Raw genomic sequence first — 19,022 nt, 5'->3', positions numbered from 1 at the left:
AAACAGATGGGCTTGGGGCAGACGATAAACAAGTCCTGCTAATTTAATCCTCCACATGGCCTAGGATCTACACAGACTATTGTTCTGTTGTAAAGCCCTGCACACACCGACACACTCACTCAGGGGCCCCCTTAGACGGTCGTCACTGTCACTTACACCCCAAGACTTCATGGTTGGCTTTGAGTATATCAATCAAACACGGACGTTAAGGTACTTAGAACAGCTACTTCGAGCCTAAGAAATAACTTGCAAACCTACTGAACAGGCCTAATCCAATGAGTGTTCACACATGCTAAGGAAAAAGAATACTCTTTGCTTTCACTAAAGTGTATGGAGAGGAGCAAGAATAACCATAAGAACACTTTCTATACCAGTATGTCAGTCCCCATCCCTGTTCCCCTGACTATCACAGGCCTAAAGCAAGAGTTGGTGAAACACTTTACAAACTAACGCAACCGCTAAGAAAAACAATGTCGATTAACAGTCGATTACCCGTTGATTTTTAAAAGAAAATATTATGTCTGGTGGGCCAAATAGTAATTTCACTGAGCGGGTCTGCAACCATCCATATCAGTTAAAGAGCTAAATGTAAACAAAAGGAAAGTTAAACCCATGCCATGTTCTGGCCTGCCACACAACAGCAGTGGTTAGAACTCCAAGCTGACCGCCACATGTCTCTGGAATAAAACAAGAAAAACCTCTCCTGCTTAACTCTCCTATGGTCTGAGCACACACACGTGGACAGAGAGTCTGAGGCACCACACAGCTAATACAGCAGTACACACACACAGATATTCCTCCAGCTGATCGCAAGAATTCTAAAGATCTACAGAACAAAACAAAACTACAACAGGTCACACACCCCACAGATTAAAAACGCTTCATTTCAACCCCGTTGGAAGCGAACGGGATGAAACAAGGTTACCAGGCCTTAAGTTCTGAGCCTAAAACCTACATAAAAGATGGCATGCTCTTATGATCACCATTCTCTTCCCTGTGAGCTGATCCTGAGGGGCCTAGTCATTTTCTTCATTCGGGCCGGTTGCTTTCGCTTGGCACCGGCCCAGAGGGCCACAGGACAAACCACCTGGATGTTGAACTCTGCTATTAGACTAGATAGGCTACCCTTCTTCAAATGTAGTATTAACCAAATATGGTCTGCAAAGTACTGTCTGGCTTAAGTTGAGAGAAGAACAAAGCGGCCGCCGTCAGACATTAAACACAATATTACAGATCAAATTGTCTGACTTTCTTCTATCTATTCAGCGACAACAAATAATTCTCCCATTTGACAGAGGAAATGGGGTGGCAGGTAGCCTAGTGGTTAGAGCGTTGGACTAGTAACTGAAAGGTTGCAAAATCTAACCCCCAAGCTGACAAGGTAAAAAAATCTGTCGTTCTGCCCCTGAACCGTCATTGAAAATAAGAATTTGTTCTTAACTGACTTGCCTAGTTAAAAGGTTAAATAAATCTTCTTATTTTTTTTATGGTATTTGTTCTGACTTTTTCCTTCTTCTATAGGAAGCATGGTATTAGGTCAATGATAGAAGATATTGAACAAGACCCTCCACTGCAGAACATTAACCTGTTACTGTCAGACCCATCTTCTAGCCAGATCACCATTCCTGACCTGTAGTGAGGCTGGGGCTGCTGGTGGTTGGACTGAGGAAGAAATTAAACAGGCTCACGCCATATACAACCAAAGTTTAGAATAATTCTGCTTTTTGATTGGTCAACCAACATCCCACCTCTGCTCGAATTTCATTGGCCACGCCATTGTCACCAACCCAGAAGTGAAGACATATAAGCAGCTAATAAGGAATTATTTTGGCTTAGTTTTAGGGGTAATGTCATGATTAGGGTTAGTGGTTAAAATCAATGTGGCACATTAGGCTAACCTTTATTTTAACCCGTAGAGTGGGCCTGTTTTATGCATCAGCCAAAGACGTCCGAGCCATATGGCCACAGGTCAGATGATGTCCTCAGTGTTTATGCCAGCCTGACTATCAGCCACGATGACCACAGTGGCCTGGCATGGATGACACCTTACGATAATAAGTGTGTCACTCAGTCACTATACTACCATTTACATGCCTGAAATAACCATCTGAACAAAGCCAGCGGGGCCAAGCCAGGCAGGCAGAGAGGAACAGAAGGTGCTTAAGGAACTGGCTGGGTCACAAGCCTAACCCACTAACACTCTTAGTCACACAACACCTGACTGACAGTGATGTCATTCCCCCTAGTCTCAACTGACTCAAGTACTGGTAGTTGGTCGCCGGTGTAGGTAAGCCTGCCTCAGAGGGGGAGTAGAACCGTTGGACTGGTGAATTTGCACATCCAGTGCTTCAATGGAACGAAGCACCAACAGTTAGCGATACACATACTTCGTTAAGCCATAGTTAGGCCTGAGGCATGCAAATTCTGGGGTCGTGGAGAGGTTGGTGCATAGCAGGAGATAAACGCTGCAGCCTGCCACACCTACACCTGGACCTGGACTACATGCTGGTGGAGGCCGAGACCCAAGGAGAAATGGTACTAACAGGTTTCAGAAGAAGAAAATGGTAGTTGCCTTGCCCTACCAGTAACTGTACCATTTAACTTTAACCTGGTCAATGATGTTATTCCCCAAAATGCATTGCAAGAAAACCCTCCAACGTCTGCTTTCCCACCCCTCATGAAGCCAATGGCATTTTAGCACAGAGAGCTAGCCTGAGTCCTGAGCAGAGCTGTGTATGAAAAGATGTGAGGTACAGTAACAATCTACCTACCCCCCCAGAATCAACAACTGAGACGCCATTCCCCCCTCAACAGCCACACATTTAAAGGTTAACCTGTTTCTCCATAACACACACAATACGTTATGCAAATAAAGTCTGCAGCACCGCGCTAGCTAGGAGAGAGGCATATTCTAATCTAGTGCATTTTGAAAAAAATGTTTTTTGACAATTCGATGCTTTAATTAGCTGTACATTCCAACCTGGACCAGAGTAACAGCCCAAGTTCAACATTTTGTCCAAACATGGAGAGACAAGAGGAATTTGACAACATTTTCAATGAGTTTGCCTTTCTTTTTTCTTTTTTTGTGCGTAGTTTTAAATAAATGCTAGCATTTATGTTTTAAGCTGCACACCTTGTATGCTTCACCTAGTGGTAGACCACTAGCATGGTCCCAATCCCATACCACTGCTCTAAGGGCAGTGGCTGGTACAAGTACAAGGAGAGTGAATGTTTTGAGGATGGGGAAAAACAGGTACAAAGTGAACTGATGAAGGTAGGTAACAACGGTGGACACAACGTGTGGAATGAGAGAATAATGTAGGGTCACAGTAAATAAATGAAGACGGGAGAGACTATCCTTCGTTTGCGCCACCTCCTAGACTGTTGTTTCAGGGATGGAGAAAGACTTCAGTACCGTGTTACTGAAGAGAAGAGACGGATGGCTGGTGGCACGTGGAGCAGGTTACTGAGAGAGGATCCTCCTGAGGCTTCTGCCACACAGGAACACACAGACACACACTGCCAAGGACACACACACACACACACAGCTGTCACAGGCAGCCAAAGATCATTCACAAAAACACCCTCCCCCCCAGGGTATCACTGACACTTACTCTTTCTCCCTCACTCACACACAAACACACACACCAGCCCGTCACACAGGGTGTGCACACACAAACAGAGTGTTATGAGGCAGCGTGCTGTCCTGGCCGTGTGGCTAATCACTACTCAGCACTGCAGACGGAGAGGGAGAGAAATTAGCAGAGAGAATCTTTGAATGCACAGCCAGAATACAGCAGAACACACCTCCTGTCCAGTCCACTGGCTACACAGCACACCACCTCACCGGCTACAGCAGTGTTTCTCAACTCTGGCCCTCTCCAGTACATCTTGGTTACAGAGATTGACAACATTCACCTTAAAAATCGGTGATCATGCTCCTATCAATATTTACCTATAAGATTCCACAAATTGAAGTCATCACCCGTCAGTATGGGCAGGCAAGTTCATAGTGCAGGGAAACAGACCAAAGCCGGTCGAACGGAGACTTCACTTGGACTTTGGTCCACTATCACATCAAGGCCCTCAGTCAAACTTCAATACCACAGACAGACACAACCTTTAACTGAATGTACTGTGTGGATCACTACCATATGTCCACGTTGGTAGATACTATTATTTAAGGTTTTTATTGTCAAAGTAAATGGACACTAACCAGATTTGATTTCAGCCTGACACACGGTTCTCTCCCAGAAAACAACTGGGTCTGTTTGTCGGCAGACATCAGAGTCAACCGTTAGGCTAGGTTTTACAACCAAAGGGACCAATTAGCCCACTGATATTAGGTTAGACATCTCTCACAGCTTCATCTTTGCCTCAACCGATCTTAATCAAGCAATTGGCTTCTCCATCAATCAATAAATTAATTAATTAAAAGCAACATTTGTCACAAAGTGCTTTGCCGTAATTGAGACGAGACCCCAAAAGAGCAAGCACAGCAGAAAGGAAAAACTATTTTGCCATCTACTCCAAGTCCCACAGTCTCAGCACCACCCCCCTAACAACCTGGCCATAGAGCAGGGAAATACAGTGGTGAACTCTGTCCACAGATCTATAGAAATGCATGAACACCAAATACAGAAACAACTTAAAGGCATTAAAAGTCAGTAACAGTGATATTGTAGCCTAGGCAGGCACAGCAAATTAATGAAAAGGCATCTAGGGAGCTGAGGAGAGGCAAAAGCATTTCTATTCTGGTGTATCAACCGTTGGAGCACGAGTTTATGTGAGCAGCACAATTCGAGAATAACATCTGTCAATCACAGATCGGATTTTAACAACATAACTTGATTTAACACAAGTCTCTCAGAGGAGATTGCCACTTGAAACTGCATAATTCTAATTTCTTTGAATTTCCAGCATCTCCACATGCAGAACCGTGGCTGAATGAATCACAAATTGCAGTCCTGGGTATTAAATTGTCCACTACACAGCCTGCATAGAGGAGAATTAACAGGAGTCTGCAAACACCTGAGAGAAAGAACCAACTTTAATGAAGGCAAACTTAAATCCGTTTTACCTCATTTCTACCAGCATGTCACGTGCAACCAGAGGGGAGAGGGGGGAAAAACCACACCACCTTTACTCCACACACAGCGACGTGTACAAAGCTCTCCCTCTGCCTCCATTTGACAAATCTGACCATAATTCTATCTCCCTGATTCCTGCTTACAAGCAAAAACTAAAGCGGGAAGTAACTGTAACTCGCTCAATACGACAGTGGTCAGATGACACACATGCTAAGCTACAGGATTGTTTTGCTAGCACAGACTGGACTATGTTCCATGATTCATGCAATGGCATCGAGTATACCACCGCAGTCACCGGCTTCATCAATAAGTGCATCGACAATGTCATCCCCACAGTGCCCGTACATACATTTCCCAACCAGAAGCCATGGGTTACAGGCAACAGCAGCACCGAGCTAAAGGCTAGAGCTGCCGCTTTCATGGAGCGGGACACTAATCTGGATGCTTATAAGAAATCCCGCTACGCCCTTAGACGAACCATCAAACAGGCAAAGCGTCAATACAGGACTAAGATTTAATCCTACCACACCGGCTCAGAGCTCCTCAGATGTGGCAGGGCTTGAAAAATATTACGGATTACAAAGGGAAACCCAGCAGTGGTCTTCCCAGTGACGTGAACCTACCAGACGAGCTAATTGCCTTTTATGCTTGCTTCGAGGCAAGCAACACTGAAGCATGAATGAGAGCACCAGCTATCCCAGATGACTGTTTGATCACGCTTTCCGTAGCTAATGTGATCAAGACCTTTAAAGAGGTCAACATTCATAAAGCCACAGGGCCAGACGGATTCCCAGGGCGCGTACTCAAAGCATGCCCGGACCAACTGGCAGGTGTCTTCACTGACATTTTCAACCTCTACCTGACCGAGTCTGTAATACCTGCCTGTTTTAAGCAGACCAACATAGTCCCTGTGCCCAAGAAAGCAATGGTAACCTGCCTAAATGATTACCGCCTGCAGCACTCACGTCAGTAGCCTGAAGTGCTTTGAAATGCTGGTCATTGCTCACATCAACGCCATCATGCCAGAAACCCTAGACCCACTCCAATTCGCATATCGCCCCAACAGATCCACAGATGACGCAATCTCAATCGCATTCCACACTACCCTTTCCCACCTGGACAAAAGGAACACCTATGTGAGAATGCTGTTCATTGACTACAGCTCAGCGTTCAACACCATAGTGCCCACAAAGCTCATCACTAAGCTAAGGACCCTGGGACTAAACACCTCCCTCTGCAACTGGATCCTGGACATCCGCCGGGCCGCCCACCGGTGGTAAGGGTATGCAAAAACATCTGCAACGCTTATCCGCAACACTGGGGCCCCTCTGGGGTGCATGCTTAGTTCCCTCCTGTACTCCCTGTTCACCCACGACTGCGTGGCCAAGCACGACTCCAACACCTTCATTAGGTTTGCTGACGACACAACAGTGGTAGGCCTGATCACCAACAACGAGACAGCCTATAGGGAGGAGGTCAGAGACCTGGCAGTGTGGTGCCAGGACAACAACCACTTCCTCAATGTGAGCCAGACAAAAAGGAGCTGATAGTTTACTATAGGAAAAGGAGGGGCGAACAGGCCTCCATTAACATCGACGAAGGCTGATATGGAGCAGGTTGAGAGACAGTTGTGAAGAGGGCACGACAACACCTTTTCCCCTCACGAGACTGAAAAGATTTGGCATGGGTCCCCAGATCCTCAAAAAGTTCTATAGCTGCACCATGGAGAGCATCCTGACCGGTTGCATCACCGTCTGGTACGACAACTGCTCGGCATCTGACCGTCTAGAGGATAAAATGCCATTTCATTTTTGACTGAATTGACACTAGCTGATATGACATTGCCACAATGAGGAGCATTGAAGCTGTACTGTATTGACACTAATGCTACAATAAATGTAACACGCTTCATGATTGGTAGCTAGATGCATGACCTAGCTACCAGGTCTAGGACCAAAAGGCTCATTAACAGTGTCAACCCCCAAGCCATAAGACTGCTGAACAATTAATCAAATGGCCACCCAGACTATTTAAATTGACCCCCCTCACCCTGTTTTTACACTACTGCTACTCTCTGTTTATTATCTATGCATAGTCACTTTACAAATGACCTCGACTAACCTATACCCACGCATATTGACTCGGTACCAGTACCCCCTGTATATAGCCTCGTTATTGTTATGTAATTTTCTTGTGTTATGTGATTTGATAACAAAAATTATTTCAGTTTATTTAGTAAATATTTTCTTAACTCTATTTCTTTAACTGCTTTGTTTGTTAAGGGCTTGTAAGTAAGAATTTCATGTTAAGGTCTACTACACCTGTTGTATTCGGCACCTATAACAAATTAAATTTGATTTGATAGGTGTCTTTAAGACAGGTATTCCACGAGGCATCATGCAAGTCTGTGGGTAGAATAATAAAACTGAACAATTAAAATGGTGGTACAGTAATCGAAAAGGGTAATGAACTACCGAGCTAACCAATAACTTGTTTAAAATGTTGATATGTTTTATAATGTTGAATATTATATGAACATTTAGGGCCAACAACGGCAAATGACAATTGCCAAGAAACGGAAAACAACAAATTCAATCGAAACTTCAATGGATAGAAATTACAAACAGGCCTAGCTATTCAATATTTAGGAGGTCAACGCTATAGCTAGCCTACACGTGGTTGATGATATTCTAAAACCGGAATACACCATTTGTCTGTTGACATGGTTACACACTGTGCAGCATCACATGTGAAAGTAATCATAGTAACCCAGTGAACAAAGCAGTGACACTTGGCTGACACCTTGGCTGCTTGTAAACACTACAATTACTGCAGCCATCAGATTCTCCTCACAGAACACAAGTCAGATTCTCCTCACAGAACACAGGTCAGATTCTCCTCACAGAACACAAGTCAGATTCTGAAACCCACTGTAGAACCACAGAGCACCAGTCAGATTCTCTCAAAGAATACAACCCATTCTGAAACACACTGTAGAACCACAGAACACCAGTCAGATTCTCAAACAGAACCACATAACTCCTGTCTCTCCTCTACAAGATTATCCTAGATCAGCTAGGAACACTATTCTAGCATGGGGGAAACAGCCACACCTACTCCCTCTGCTGTTCCAGAATCAGCACTAGAGTTCTGCCACATCTCCAATCTGCCTGTGGAGCTGTACATGCACGTATAAGTATGAACACAGCATTTTTGCATGAAGGCTACAGCTGAGATTTTACGTAAATGTACACTAAACAAATTTAGCTGCACTGTATTATTTGAGTGGCAGGCAATACAGTCATCATGCAAATTACTGCAGAGGGACTTACACAACATAATGTGTTCAATGAAACCATCCATAAAGTATATTTTACACATTGTTATTTTATTTAGCATGCTTGGACACACGCATTTCAGCTGAAATGTAGGCCGCTGCACGCTGACCGCAATACAAACATATTTTGCTTGCATATCGAGTAGGCTAAATGTCATGCACAGACGGTTAAACAGGCTAAAGCGCGTGAATAATATGCGTAATGTCATCTTGACACTGCCAGAGTACATGAGCTGATGTGGGTGATTTCTACAGCGTTACATTGGACGCAGTTACAAATGGCCAGGAGCAGGGGATGGGGAGCCAATCAGATCTCAGCTAGCATGTCAACCTAAGACCAACTGTCTCCTGGCTTTGACAGAAGGATTTTACCTCCATAATTCAAATCCCAAAGCAAAGCAATCTGCTCCTTCTCAAATCACTGGCCGTGTTTACTACCGGTACTGAGACCACTCCGGAATACAGGGGCAAAATATAACGTCTCTCTGTCGTTAACTACAATGTAACAATCGGAACAATCATCAGAAGATACAATATAACAAGCTGGCGGGGGAAATGTTGCAACTGAAGGATAGTTATTTGCTACATTTACAAACGTCGACCACAGTCAGGTGTACTTTTAGTTATACAATCCGTTCTGCTTGCTTCTAACAAACTATTCCAATATAATCTTACGTCATGTGTCATTTACATCTTGCCGTTTAAAATTGGTGTGAAAGCTTGCAACAAACTTCAGGGCTACATGGAGTGGATATAGCATACAAATACATTTTGCATTGATTCGTTAGCGGCATAGCTAACGTTAGCTGGAGAAATAACTGTCATTGCGCTTTATACAGTACACGCTTTGCTAAGAAAGAAAAATACACATTTAGCCTTCCAATTTCTCCTCTCAAACGTGTCCCCTTTGCCCCTGACCAGGCAGAAGCTACACATCTTTACCAGCTCAGTAAGTTTGGTATTTTAGCACAGACATGGCTTGTTTCTCTGTTTAAATACTCTAAAAGGAGGTGGTGTAAGGAGAAAACAGAGGCAGCCATTTTAGAGAGCTACCTAGCTAAGCTACATGGGCAATGGCTGTTCCATTGCAACCCTTCACTGCTACACAGAGCTATCTGCAACTTGCTCAAAGTGCACCAGTACTGAGAGAAAAGTTTACCTGGTTTCTGTTCAGAGGTCCCGTGTTCCCAGGTCCCGTGTTCCCTGGGCTCATTGGAGGCGGGTGGTGGGTCCTTTGTTGCCAACCCGGATGGCCCCCACCATACTGACTGCTGGCCATATCTGCTGCTCCCTTGCTAGCCCCTTCCTGGTTACTATAGTCTCCTTGTGGGTAATTCTGGTAGGTCCTCGTTGAGCTGGGAGACGTTAGAAGCTGATTTAAAGTCGGGGTAGACGTGGGTTGTAGGTTTCCTATGTTATACCTCTGATTATTGTACGAGGCAGCCATAGCTGTAGTTCCGCCTGCTGGCTGTTGCTTGCCTGGCTGCCCCCCAGCCGCCGGGGGCTGGTTATTACGCGGGGAATTCATGGCGTATCCTTGGCCCTGATAAGAAGTCCGGTTCGGGAAGGGGCTGTAGTTGTTAAAATGGTTGGGGAAGCCGTGCTCGTGTGAGTTGGGCGGGTATGGGTCCATCATGTTACCTGGCTGCACTGCCGGCCCCGCTGCAGCTGCCATGCCAGGGCTTTGTTGTCCGCCATGTTGATGAAAAGGGCCCCGGCTGTAGTGCTGGTTGTAACCGTAAGGAGGTGGAGGGAATGAGCCCTGGTGGTGATGGCCCATCCCGGAGTGGTTATTCCCCTCCGGTCCCCCAGTATCATTCTGGTTGTTATTATTATTCACCCTGGACGAATTCCCGTTCCCGTTCTTCATGTCAGGCTCCCCTCCTCCCCCTACATTTCCAGCATCGGCCCCGTCCTGCAGATCCTTCTGTCCAGGAGATCCATTGTCAGATCCCGGTTCCTTATTTACATGTTGTTTCTCTCCCGGTACCGACTCCTCCAGTGGGTCCCGATCCGGCTTTTTAAGTTCGGATGGCGGGCTAGTGTTGAGAGTGGCGACGCTAGCGACCTGCGCGGCCATGATATCCCTCTCTGCCTCTCACAGCGAGTCACTCACAATCGAGCTCTCTGAATAGCATTGAACATAAATACAATTGTTTATAACAATGTACCCGTGTCCCGGATCATTCCCCCTACCTCCGGACCTAATCCGGCATCCACTCCCGTCTCCGATTCGACTGGAAAGTTACTGGAAGAATATAAATAAGGATCCAGGGAATTAAATTAACCAACAGAGAATGTGGGAAGGCTTCTCTTACAGAACGAGAGTGTGAGCAAGAAACCGACCAAACCAGCACGAGGCTTGGCGAGACACAGCCATTTTACTGAAGCGTTCAGATGAACGCAAAACACGGAGCGGATTCAACCAGTAGGTAGGAGGCGACTAGGCTACAACAAGCAGGGAAAAAATATGTATTCTGTTTATTTTGAAGGGGTTATAGAGCTAGTCCTAGAGAGACTATAGCAGAACATGATAAATAATGTGACTTATAAATGGAACATAATTCATAACATTTTGTGGACAACCACATAATCTGTAAATCATAAATTATTTCCATTACAGGCAATATAGATTTGTCTTAAAGCTTCAATCTGCATAGTTATAATGCATTTAGTTTTCATTTTATACAGAGTAGACACACATATGAATATGTTACTGGGAGACTATATAATTCTACCCACAATATAAGTCTATGTTTATAATTGCATCGTATCAACAATATATTCACAGTTACATAGTATTAAGATTGGGATTGACTCCTGCCATGTGCTGAGAGAGAACGAAACAACTAGCAAAAGCAGAGGGCTTGATATGTGGAGAGGAAAGCAGTACATTACAGTGTGTGAGAGAGAGAGAGAGAGAGTGTGTAATGTTTACTGTACATTTTTATTGTTTATTTCACTTTTGTTTATTATCTATTTCACTTGCTTTCGCAATGTAAACGTATGTTTCCCATGCCAATAAAGCCTTTTGAATGGAATTGAATTGAGAGACAGAGAGAGAGCTAGAGAAAGAAGGATAGAAAAAGGGAAGAAGGATGGGGGATGGACTGAGCCAGTCACAGAGCAGGAAGTGAAGATAAAAAAGAGAAAAGCAGAGTGAGAGAGAAAACAAAATTGAAATAGAAATTGAGAGAAAACAAACAGTGTGAGCCACTGAAAAAGCCTACATATAATGCTATATCTAAAGCAAAATTAACCGTTGAAAATGTGTGTGTGGTTTCGTAGAATAGCCTATAGGATAAATCAAGAGGAGATTTTGAGAAAGAATAAAGTAAATAATGAAATGACAACAGCCACGCTCTCCTCTTCCCCACTCTGCTGCTCTCTCCCTCCCCACCCCCTCTCCTCATTCTCTCCGCCCGCCTGCCTGCCTCGTGTTCTCTCCTAGCAGCAGCAGCCTCTCTCTGCTTGCAAAAGCAGCAGAACTTTGCTATCAGCGCGTGGGGGATGGGCAGCACAGGCACAGCTCAGCCCTTTTCTCCTCTACAATGCAGGGCTTTCTGGCGAAGAGTTACAGCGGCCAGGCTCATACTACTGACTAGCATGGGAAAGGGGATCCCCTTAGTTTAAGTTTTGTTTATTTTTTTTCTCTGAAATGTGCATTAAGGGAGGAAGGACAGACAGGCTGTAAAAGGGGGGAGGTGTGGGGGTGGGGGCCAGAAGCCTGACTGACTATATTGGCTAGGGAGGAGTGTTTCTGTGTGCTGCTAGAATATAGAGAGAGGCAGACAGAGGAGAGGGGGGGTTGGGATCTTTCTTTTTTTTCTTTTCAGCATAAACTTGGTGTTTATCATAAGGGGACCCTGTCTATTTTTTACCCCTCCTGTCCTATTTTCCACCCTCCTCCCATTCACTGATATTATAGTCTGTTACACCTGGTTTTAAATATATTTTGTCTGCACACTTCTTTTTAGAATTAGTCCTAATGGAGAGAATCATCTCTGTAGTTGTAGGGACTCATCATTGTCCTCACACTGAGAACTGCTTCTTAGTGGGTCATAGAGCTCACCGTACTCGTTCCTCTGGTTGCACACACACACACACCTTATAATATATTCTGCTACAGTATTATTAGCTCACGTTAAACAAAATTAAACGTAAATATACTTCTAAATGACAATCATTGATAATGCAAAAAATGCATATAGTGATTTGTGGAATCCATGTAAGACAAAGGCACTTTAGACATTATTAGTCTTCATAAAGTATGCTTTAGACATTATTAGTCTTCATAAAGTATGCTTTAGACATTATTAGTCTTCATAAAGTATTCTTCAGACATTATTCGTCTTCATAAAGTATGCTTTAGACATTATTAGTCTTCATAAAGTATGCTTTAGACATTATTCGTCTTCATAAAGTATGCTTTAGACATTATTCGTCTTCATAAAGTATTCTTCAGGCATGATTAGTCTTCATAAAGTATTCTTCAGGCATGATTAGTCTTCATAAAGTATTCTTCAGGCATGATTAGTCTTCATAAAGTATGCTTTAGACATTATTACTCTTCATAAAGTATTCTTCAGACATTATTAGTCTTCATAAAGTTTCATTTGGACCATTTGAATATAGAAAGATTCACTCCAGATACCCACTCAACTGTCTTGACCCAGAGGCAAACACTCTGCTTTGGATGGAACTTCTACAACCATCCTCTAGGCTTTATAATCTCAGGTCATCAACCACCTGAAATAACACTGGTTGAATCAGTTGTTAATGACATTATGAAATGTTATGAAGGTGTTATGAAGGCTACTTAGATTGGACTCCTTACACAGTCACCTCTGTCCTAGGATGGGGATTTAGGAGTATTTACTCTGTACCCCACCGTGTAGCTGACCATGATGCATCACCCCAAGCCTGGTGGCCTGAGTTCCTCCAACATCACCATGGATACAGACCTGGACACATGCCAGGGGAATACAGCCAGGAACTACTTTTTCTTTTGATATCAAGTATTGATTAGAGGCCTCTATGAAAAAACAACAACAAACAAACAGTGCATCAAGGAAAAGCATTATTTCAAAATGTTGAGTAAATGGTAGGGCGATTGGAGAAACATAATGCTATGATAACAGAGATGTATAATGTGAAGACATTGGTTGGAATGAATGATAAGAGATGATTCAAATGTATTTATGCAATTGTCAGCAAGAGGGCCTTTACTCTGTATTTCCTCAGTATCACAGGCCTTCACTAGGAGAGTATACAAAAGAAGAAGAACATTGCTGGAGAATACGCTGTTCTGGCGTCCACTATCCACAGGTACAACCCCTGACCGGGATCCAAAACTTAACAATGCATCCTTCAAACCACATACTCTCGACTGAACTGTAAATAATACGTACTCAATATTCATCATCATCAAATGAAATCCAAATTCTTAGGTCTTTTTTATGAGCTTAAAACCCACACCAATCTGAGTGCAACATCGTTGGCCAATAACATTCTGCAGTTCCTTCCAAAGAGTAAGTGATTTAACAAAGTTCACCCAGAGGCCTTGTTGAGGCATTCATAGTTAATTATTTTTCAGTCTGTGTCATAAAGCTATAGAGACGTTTTTGTATAGTACATTTATTTTTCTCTTTTTTGACCCAGGCGTGCGATGGTAAAAGTGTCAGTCTTGAGGAAGTTAATTGATGACAGATCATTGAGAAGTTTTTTTAATCCCCAGAGATCTAGTCTGGGAATGGAGCCATTTGATCGCCAAGACAACCCAATTATGTGGAGTGGAATTTCTTAACAAGACTGGAGTTGAGTTTGGAGTGACTGGGAGACACACAAACACACACACACACTTGCATTCATTACTGAAAAAGCAGCCCCGCATGTTCAGCCCGCCAAATATACATACTCCCACAAGCACAAAGAGAGAGGGAGAGAGAGAGAGAGAGAGAGAGAAAAAAACGTACATTCCCTCAACAACATGCTGTCATAGACGCACATGCTCACAGTAAATGTCAGGGACACTCCCACACAAGGCCTGCCACACAGGCTTGCTCACACGTGCACAAACACACACATAGACATAAAATAAGACGCACACAAAGTGCAGTTGGGCTGTGTCCAGTTGGTTGCCAGGCAGCAATAGAACACATAGTCTGGAGTGTGCATGGGAAGGAGGGAAGTACCACTTTGAGAACTGTCCAATGGCTGCCTGGCTTACTCCCTGTAGGATAATGTACATAAGAGCTCAGACCTGCATACGTGTATACCCAATTCAAATACTTAAGCTGTTTAAAAAAAGGAATACAATGCATCATGATGATATTAGAAACAGGTTATTATCAATGATATCATCTCTTGGTTAGTATTCTCAATCTCAGCACCAAATAACTCACACCAAAAAGAGTTTGATTTGATACAACGGAATCAAACTATGTGTATTTTTACGCTCCAACACACCAGCAGCTTTTATCACCAGATACTAAGCAAACATCAAATCCCTGTCATAGAAAACAGTGTGAGGCTGCTTGTATTCTGTATTCAGTCAGAGATGGAATCCTCTCAGCTCCTAATGTGAAAATAGGCTAGGACACACACACACACACACACCTCCGTGCATCCTGACAGGCTTTCACAACAAAGCTAATAGGATATATTCAGTTTAGACCAGTGTACTTTTATCTGAGGACTTTTTCTCTGAAGTTATCATTTGCTTTGGGGCATTTCTGATGTATTTTCATTCTTGAAAACCCCTGAATATTCTGTATGAAAACTTCAGTCACACACACAGGTTGGAACACAGACAAGCATGCATGCACACACACCTCTCTAAACATTCAATTTCTCTCACTGTGTGTGTGTGAGAGAGAGAGGTCTGGGGTCCGCTCACCAACCAAGAATTCACAAAATGGGACAAACACCAAATTGAGATTGTGCATGCAGAATTCTGCTAAAATATCCTCAGTGTACAACGTAAAACACAAAATAATGCATGCAGAGCAGAATTAGGCCGATACCCGCTAATTATCCAAATCAAGAAAAGATCCATTAAATTCTACAACCACCTAAAAGAAAACGATTCCCAAATCTTCCATAAAAAAGCCATCACCTACAGAGAAATAAACCTGCAGAAGAGCCAATCCCCTTATTGCAACACAATCCCCTTAGTGACTGGTCTGCTGGTGCCATCATGGGTTGGAGGCTGTTCTGCCACTCTCAGTGCCTGAAGTCAGCGCAGCCTGCTCCGGGACGTCTTCCTGGGGGCTCGGAAGTTGCCGCCATTGCCGGTACTCCGTCATTCCCGCGGAGTACCAGGACCTCCGGGAGGTGTTCAGTAAGGCCCGGGCCACTTTGCGGTCACTACAAGTATCTGGTCATGCCATTTGGCCTTACCAATGCCCCTGCTGTGTTCCAGGCTCTGGTTAATGATGTTCTCCGCAACATGTTGAACTGGTTCGTCTTCGTCTACCTCGACGACATCTTTGTCTTCTCCCGCTCCGCCAAAGAACACGTGCTACACGTCCGACAGGCTCTCCAACGCCTCCTGGAGAACCAGCTTTTTGCGAAAGCGGAGAAGTGTGAATTCCATCTCTCCACCATCCCCTTCCTGGGTTACATCATCGCTGCAGGTAGTGTACAGACGGATCCCAGGAAGGTGAGAGTAGTGGTGGATTGGCCCCAGCCTACGTCCAGAGTGGAGCTGCAACGTTTCCTGGGATTAAACTTTTATCTGCACTTTATCCGAGGTTACAGCACCCTGGCTTCCACCCTGTCTGCACTCAACTCTCCCAAGGTTCCGTTCACGTGGTCCCCAGCGTTCCAGGATCTCAAACAACGTTTCACCACAGCTCCCATCTTGGTTCATCCTGACCTGTTCCGCCAGTTCGTGGTGGAGGCCGATGCTTCGGATGTCGGATTGGGGGCTGTCCTGTCCCAGCGTTCTGCCCTGGACGTCAAGTTACATCCCAGATAACCGGATGTTTGTTCCTGACATGGTCCGCTACCCGGTCCTGGAGTGGGCCCACTCCTCCAGGCTTGCCTGCCACCCGGGCTCCTGTCAGACCCTGGCCTTTGTGCGACAATGCTTTTGGTGGCCTACCATGATTCCCGACGTCTCAGTGTTCGTCACCGCATGCATGGTCTGTGCTTAGAACAAGACTCCTTGGCTAGCTCCGGCTGGTCTCCTTCCACCTCTGCCTGTCCCTCAACGTCCCTGGTCTCACATAGCCCTGGACTTTGTCACGGGTCTCCCCCCATCTGATGGCAACACTGCCATCCTGACAGTAGTGGATCGGTTTTTCAAAGCTGCTCACTTCATTCCTCTCTCCAAGCTACCATCTGCAAAAAAAGAGACCGCCCAGCTCATGGTGCAGCACGTCTTCCGGATCCATGTACTCCCAGTAAACATGGTCTCCGACTGGGGTCCTCAGTTCTCTTTCCGGTTCTGGAAGGCGTTCTGCACACTCATTGGGTCATCGGCCAGCCTGTTCTCTAGGTTCCACCCCCAGTCCAACGACCAGTCTGAGCGAGCCAACCAAGACTTGAAAAATGACACTTCGCTGCCTGGTCTCCGCCAACCCCACCACCTGGAGCCAGCAACTAGTGTGGGTCGAATACGCCCGCAACACCCTTCCTTGTTCTGCCATGGGTCTCTCGCCATTTGAGTGTTCCCTGGGCTATCAACCTCCACTTTTCCCTGAGAAAGAGGAAGAGGTTGGCATACCTTCAGCCCAGACATTTGTCCTCCTCTGTCATCGTACCTAGAAGAGAGCCCGGTCAGCCCTTCTCAAGACCACCTCCAGGTATCGACAACAAGCGGACCGTCACCGGACCCCGACTCCACGGTATCGTCTCGGGGAGAAGGTATTGCTGTCCACCCGGGATCTACCCCTCTGGTTGGAGTCCCGCAAAATCTCCCCCCGGTTTATCGGCCCTTTCCCCATCTCCAAAGTCATTAGCCCCTCTGTTGTTCGTCCTCTGTTTGCCCCGTACCCGCCGTATACATCCCACTTTTCATGTGTCTTTTCCATGTCTCACAGCCCTTTGTCTCCTGTTTTCTGTACCTTGTCACACCGCCCTGGATTATTGACCTCTGCCTGCCCTGACTCTGAGACTGCCTGCCGTTCTGTATCTTTTGACTCTGATCTGGATTACTGACCTCTGCCTGCCCTGACTCCGAGACTGCCTGCCGTTCTGTATCTTTTGACTCTGATCTGGATTATTGACCTCTGCCTGCCCTGACTCTGAGACTGCCTGCCGTTCTGTATCTTTTTACTCTGATCTGGATTACTGACCTCTGCCTGCCCTGACTCTGAGACTGCCTGCCGTTCTGTATCTTTTGACTCTGATCTGGATTACTGACCTCTGCCTGCCCTGACTCTGAGACTGCCTGCCGTTCTGTATCTTTTGACTCTGATCTGGATTATTGACCTCTGCCTGCCCTGACTCTGAGACTGCCTGCCGTTCTGTATCTTTTGACTCTGATCTGGATTACTGACCTCTGCCTGCCCTGACTCTGAGACGGCCTGCCGTTCTGTATCTTTTGACTCTGATCTGGATTATTGACCTCTGCCTGCCCTGACTCTGAGACTGCCTGCCGTTCTGTATCTTTTGACTCTGAGACTGCCTGCCGTTCTGTATCTTTTGACTCTGATCTGGATTACTGACCTCTGCCTGCCCTGACTCTGAGACTGCCTGCCGTTCTGTATCTTTTGACTCTGAGACTGCCTGCCGTTCTGTATCTTTTGACTCTGATCTGGATTACTGACCTCTGCCTGCCCTGACTCTGAGACTGCCTGCCGTTCTGTATCTTTTGACTCTGATCTGGATTACTGACCTCTGCCTGCCCTGACTCTGAGACTGCCTGCCGTTCTGTATCTTTTGACTCTGATCTGGATTACTGACCTCTGCCTGCCCTTGACCTGTCGTTCTGCCCGCCCCCTGTTCTAGTAATAAACTTTTGATACTTCGACACTGTCTGCATCTGGATCTTGCCTAAAACGTGATACACATATTTCCCTCAGATTACACAGACCCACAAAGAATTCTAAAACAAATCCAATTTTGAGAAACTCCCATATCTATTGGGTGAACTTTCACAGTGTGCAATCACAGCAGCAAGATTTGTGACCTGTTGCCACAAGAAATCAAAACCAGTGAAGAACAAACACCATTGTAAATACAACCTATATTTGTTTGTACTTTAACTATTTTCACATCATTACAACACTGTATGTAGACATAATATGACATTTGAAATGTCTTTTTCTTTTGTGAATGTAATGTTTACTGTTCATTTTTTATTGTTTATTTCACTTTTGTTTATTTCACTTGCTTTGGCAATGTAAACATACGTTTCCCATGCCAATATAGCACCTTAAATTTAAATTGAGAGAGAGAGAGAGAGAATGAAGGGTACCCCCAGTCTAAACAAAGCACAGAGCAGGGTTAAGAGCACTCACAAAACATGGTGTCCTCCTTACGAGGACAGAGAAGTGCTCCAGACAGACTTTCATCTGGGATTAAAAGAGAGAGAGCAGAGAGAATGGAGAGAATCATCTCTGTAGTTGTAGGGACTCATCATTGTC

General features: G+C 45.0%; 1 protein-coding gene across 4 annotated transcripts in view; it reads right to left on the bottom strand.

Moving 5' to 3' along the window:
- LOC109903512 (AT-rich interactive domain-containing protein 1A) overlaps window positions 1–19,022 on the bottom strand; it is a 68,216-nt gene that overhangs the window by 42,278 nt on the left and 6,916 nt on the right. Inside the window, exon 1 of one of the 4 annotated variants that reach the window (XM_020500278.2) lies at window positions 9,587–10,832. The exons of 2 other annotated variants lie outside the window; for them this stretch is intronic. In XM_020500278.2, the coding sequence (XP_020355867.1) occupies window positions 9,587–10,507 (921 nt within the window). In that variant the 5' untranslated portion in view covers window positions 10,508–10,832. Of the gene's footprint in view, window positions 1–9,586; window positions 10,833–19,022 lie in introns of those variants that run through there. One more of the 4 variants, XM_020500277.2, reaches the window with a different exon arrangement.

Source organism: Oncorhynchus kisutch, linkage group LG14 (genome assembly GCF_002021735.2).
Source record: "Oncorhynchus kisutch isolate 150728-3 linkage group LG14, Okis_V2, whole genome shotgun sequence".
NCBI classification, from domain to species: Eukaryota; Metazoa; Chordata; class Actinopteri; order Salmoniformes; family Salmonidae; genus Oncorhynchus; species Oncorhynchus kisutch.
The sequence above is the reverse complement of the archived record's forward strand: the minus strand, read 5'-3'. Positions and strand labels throughout refer to the sequence as shown.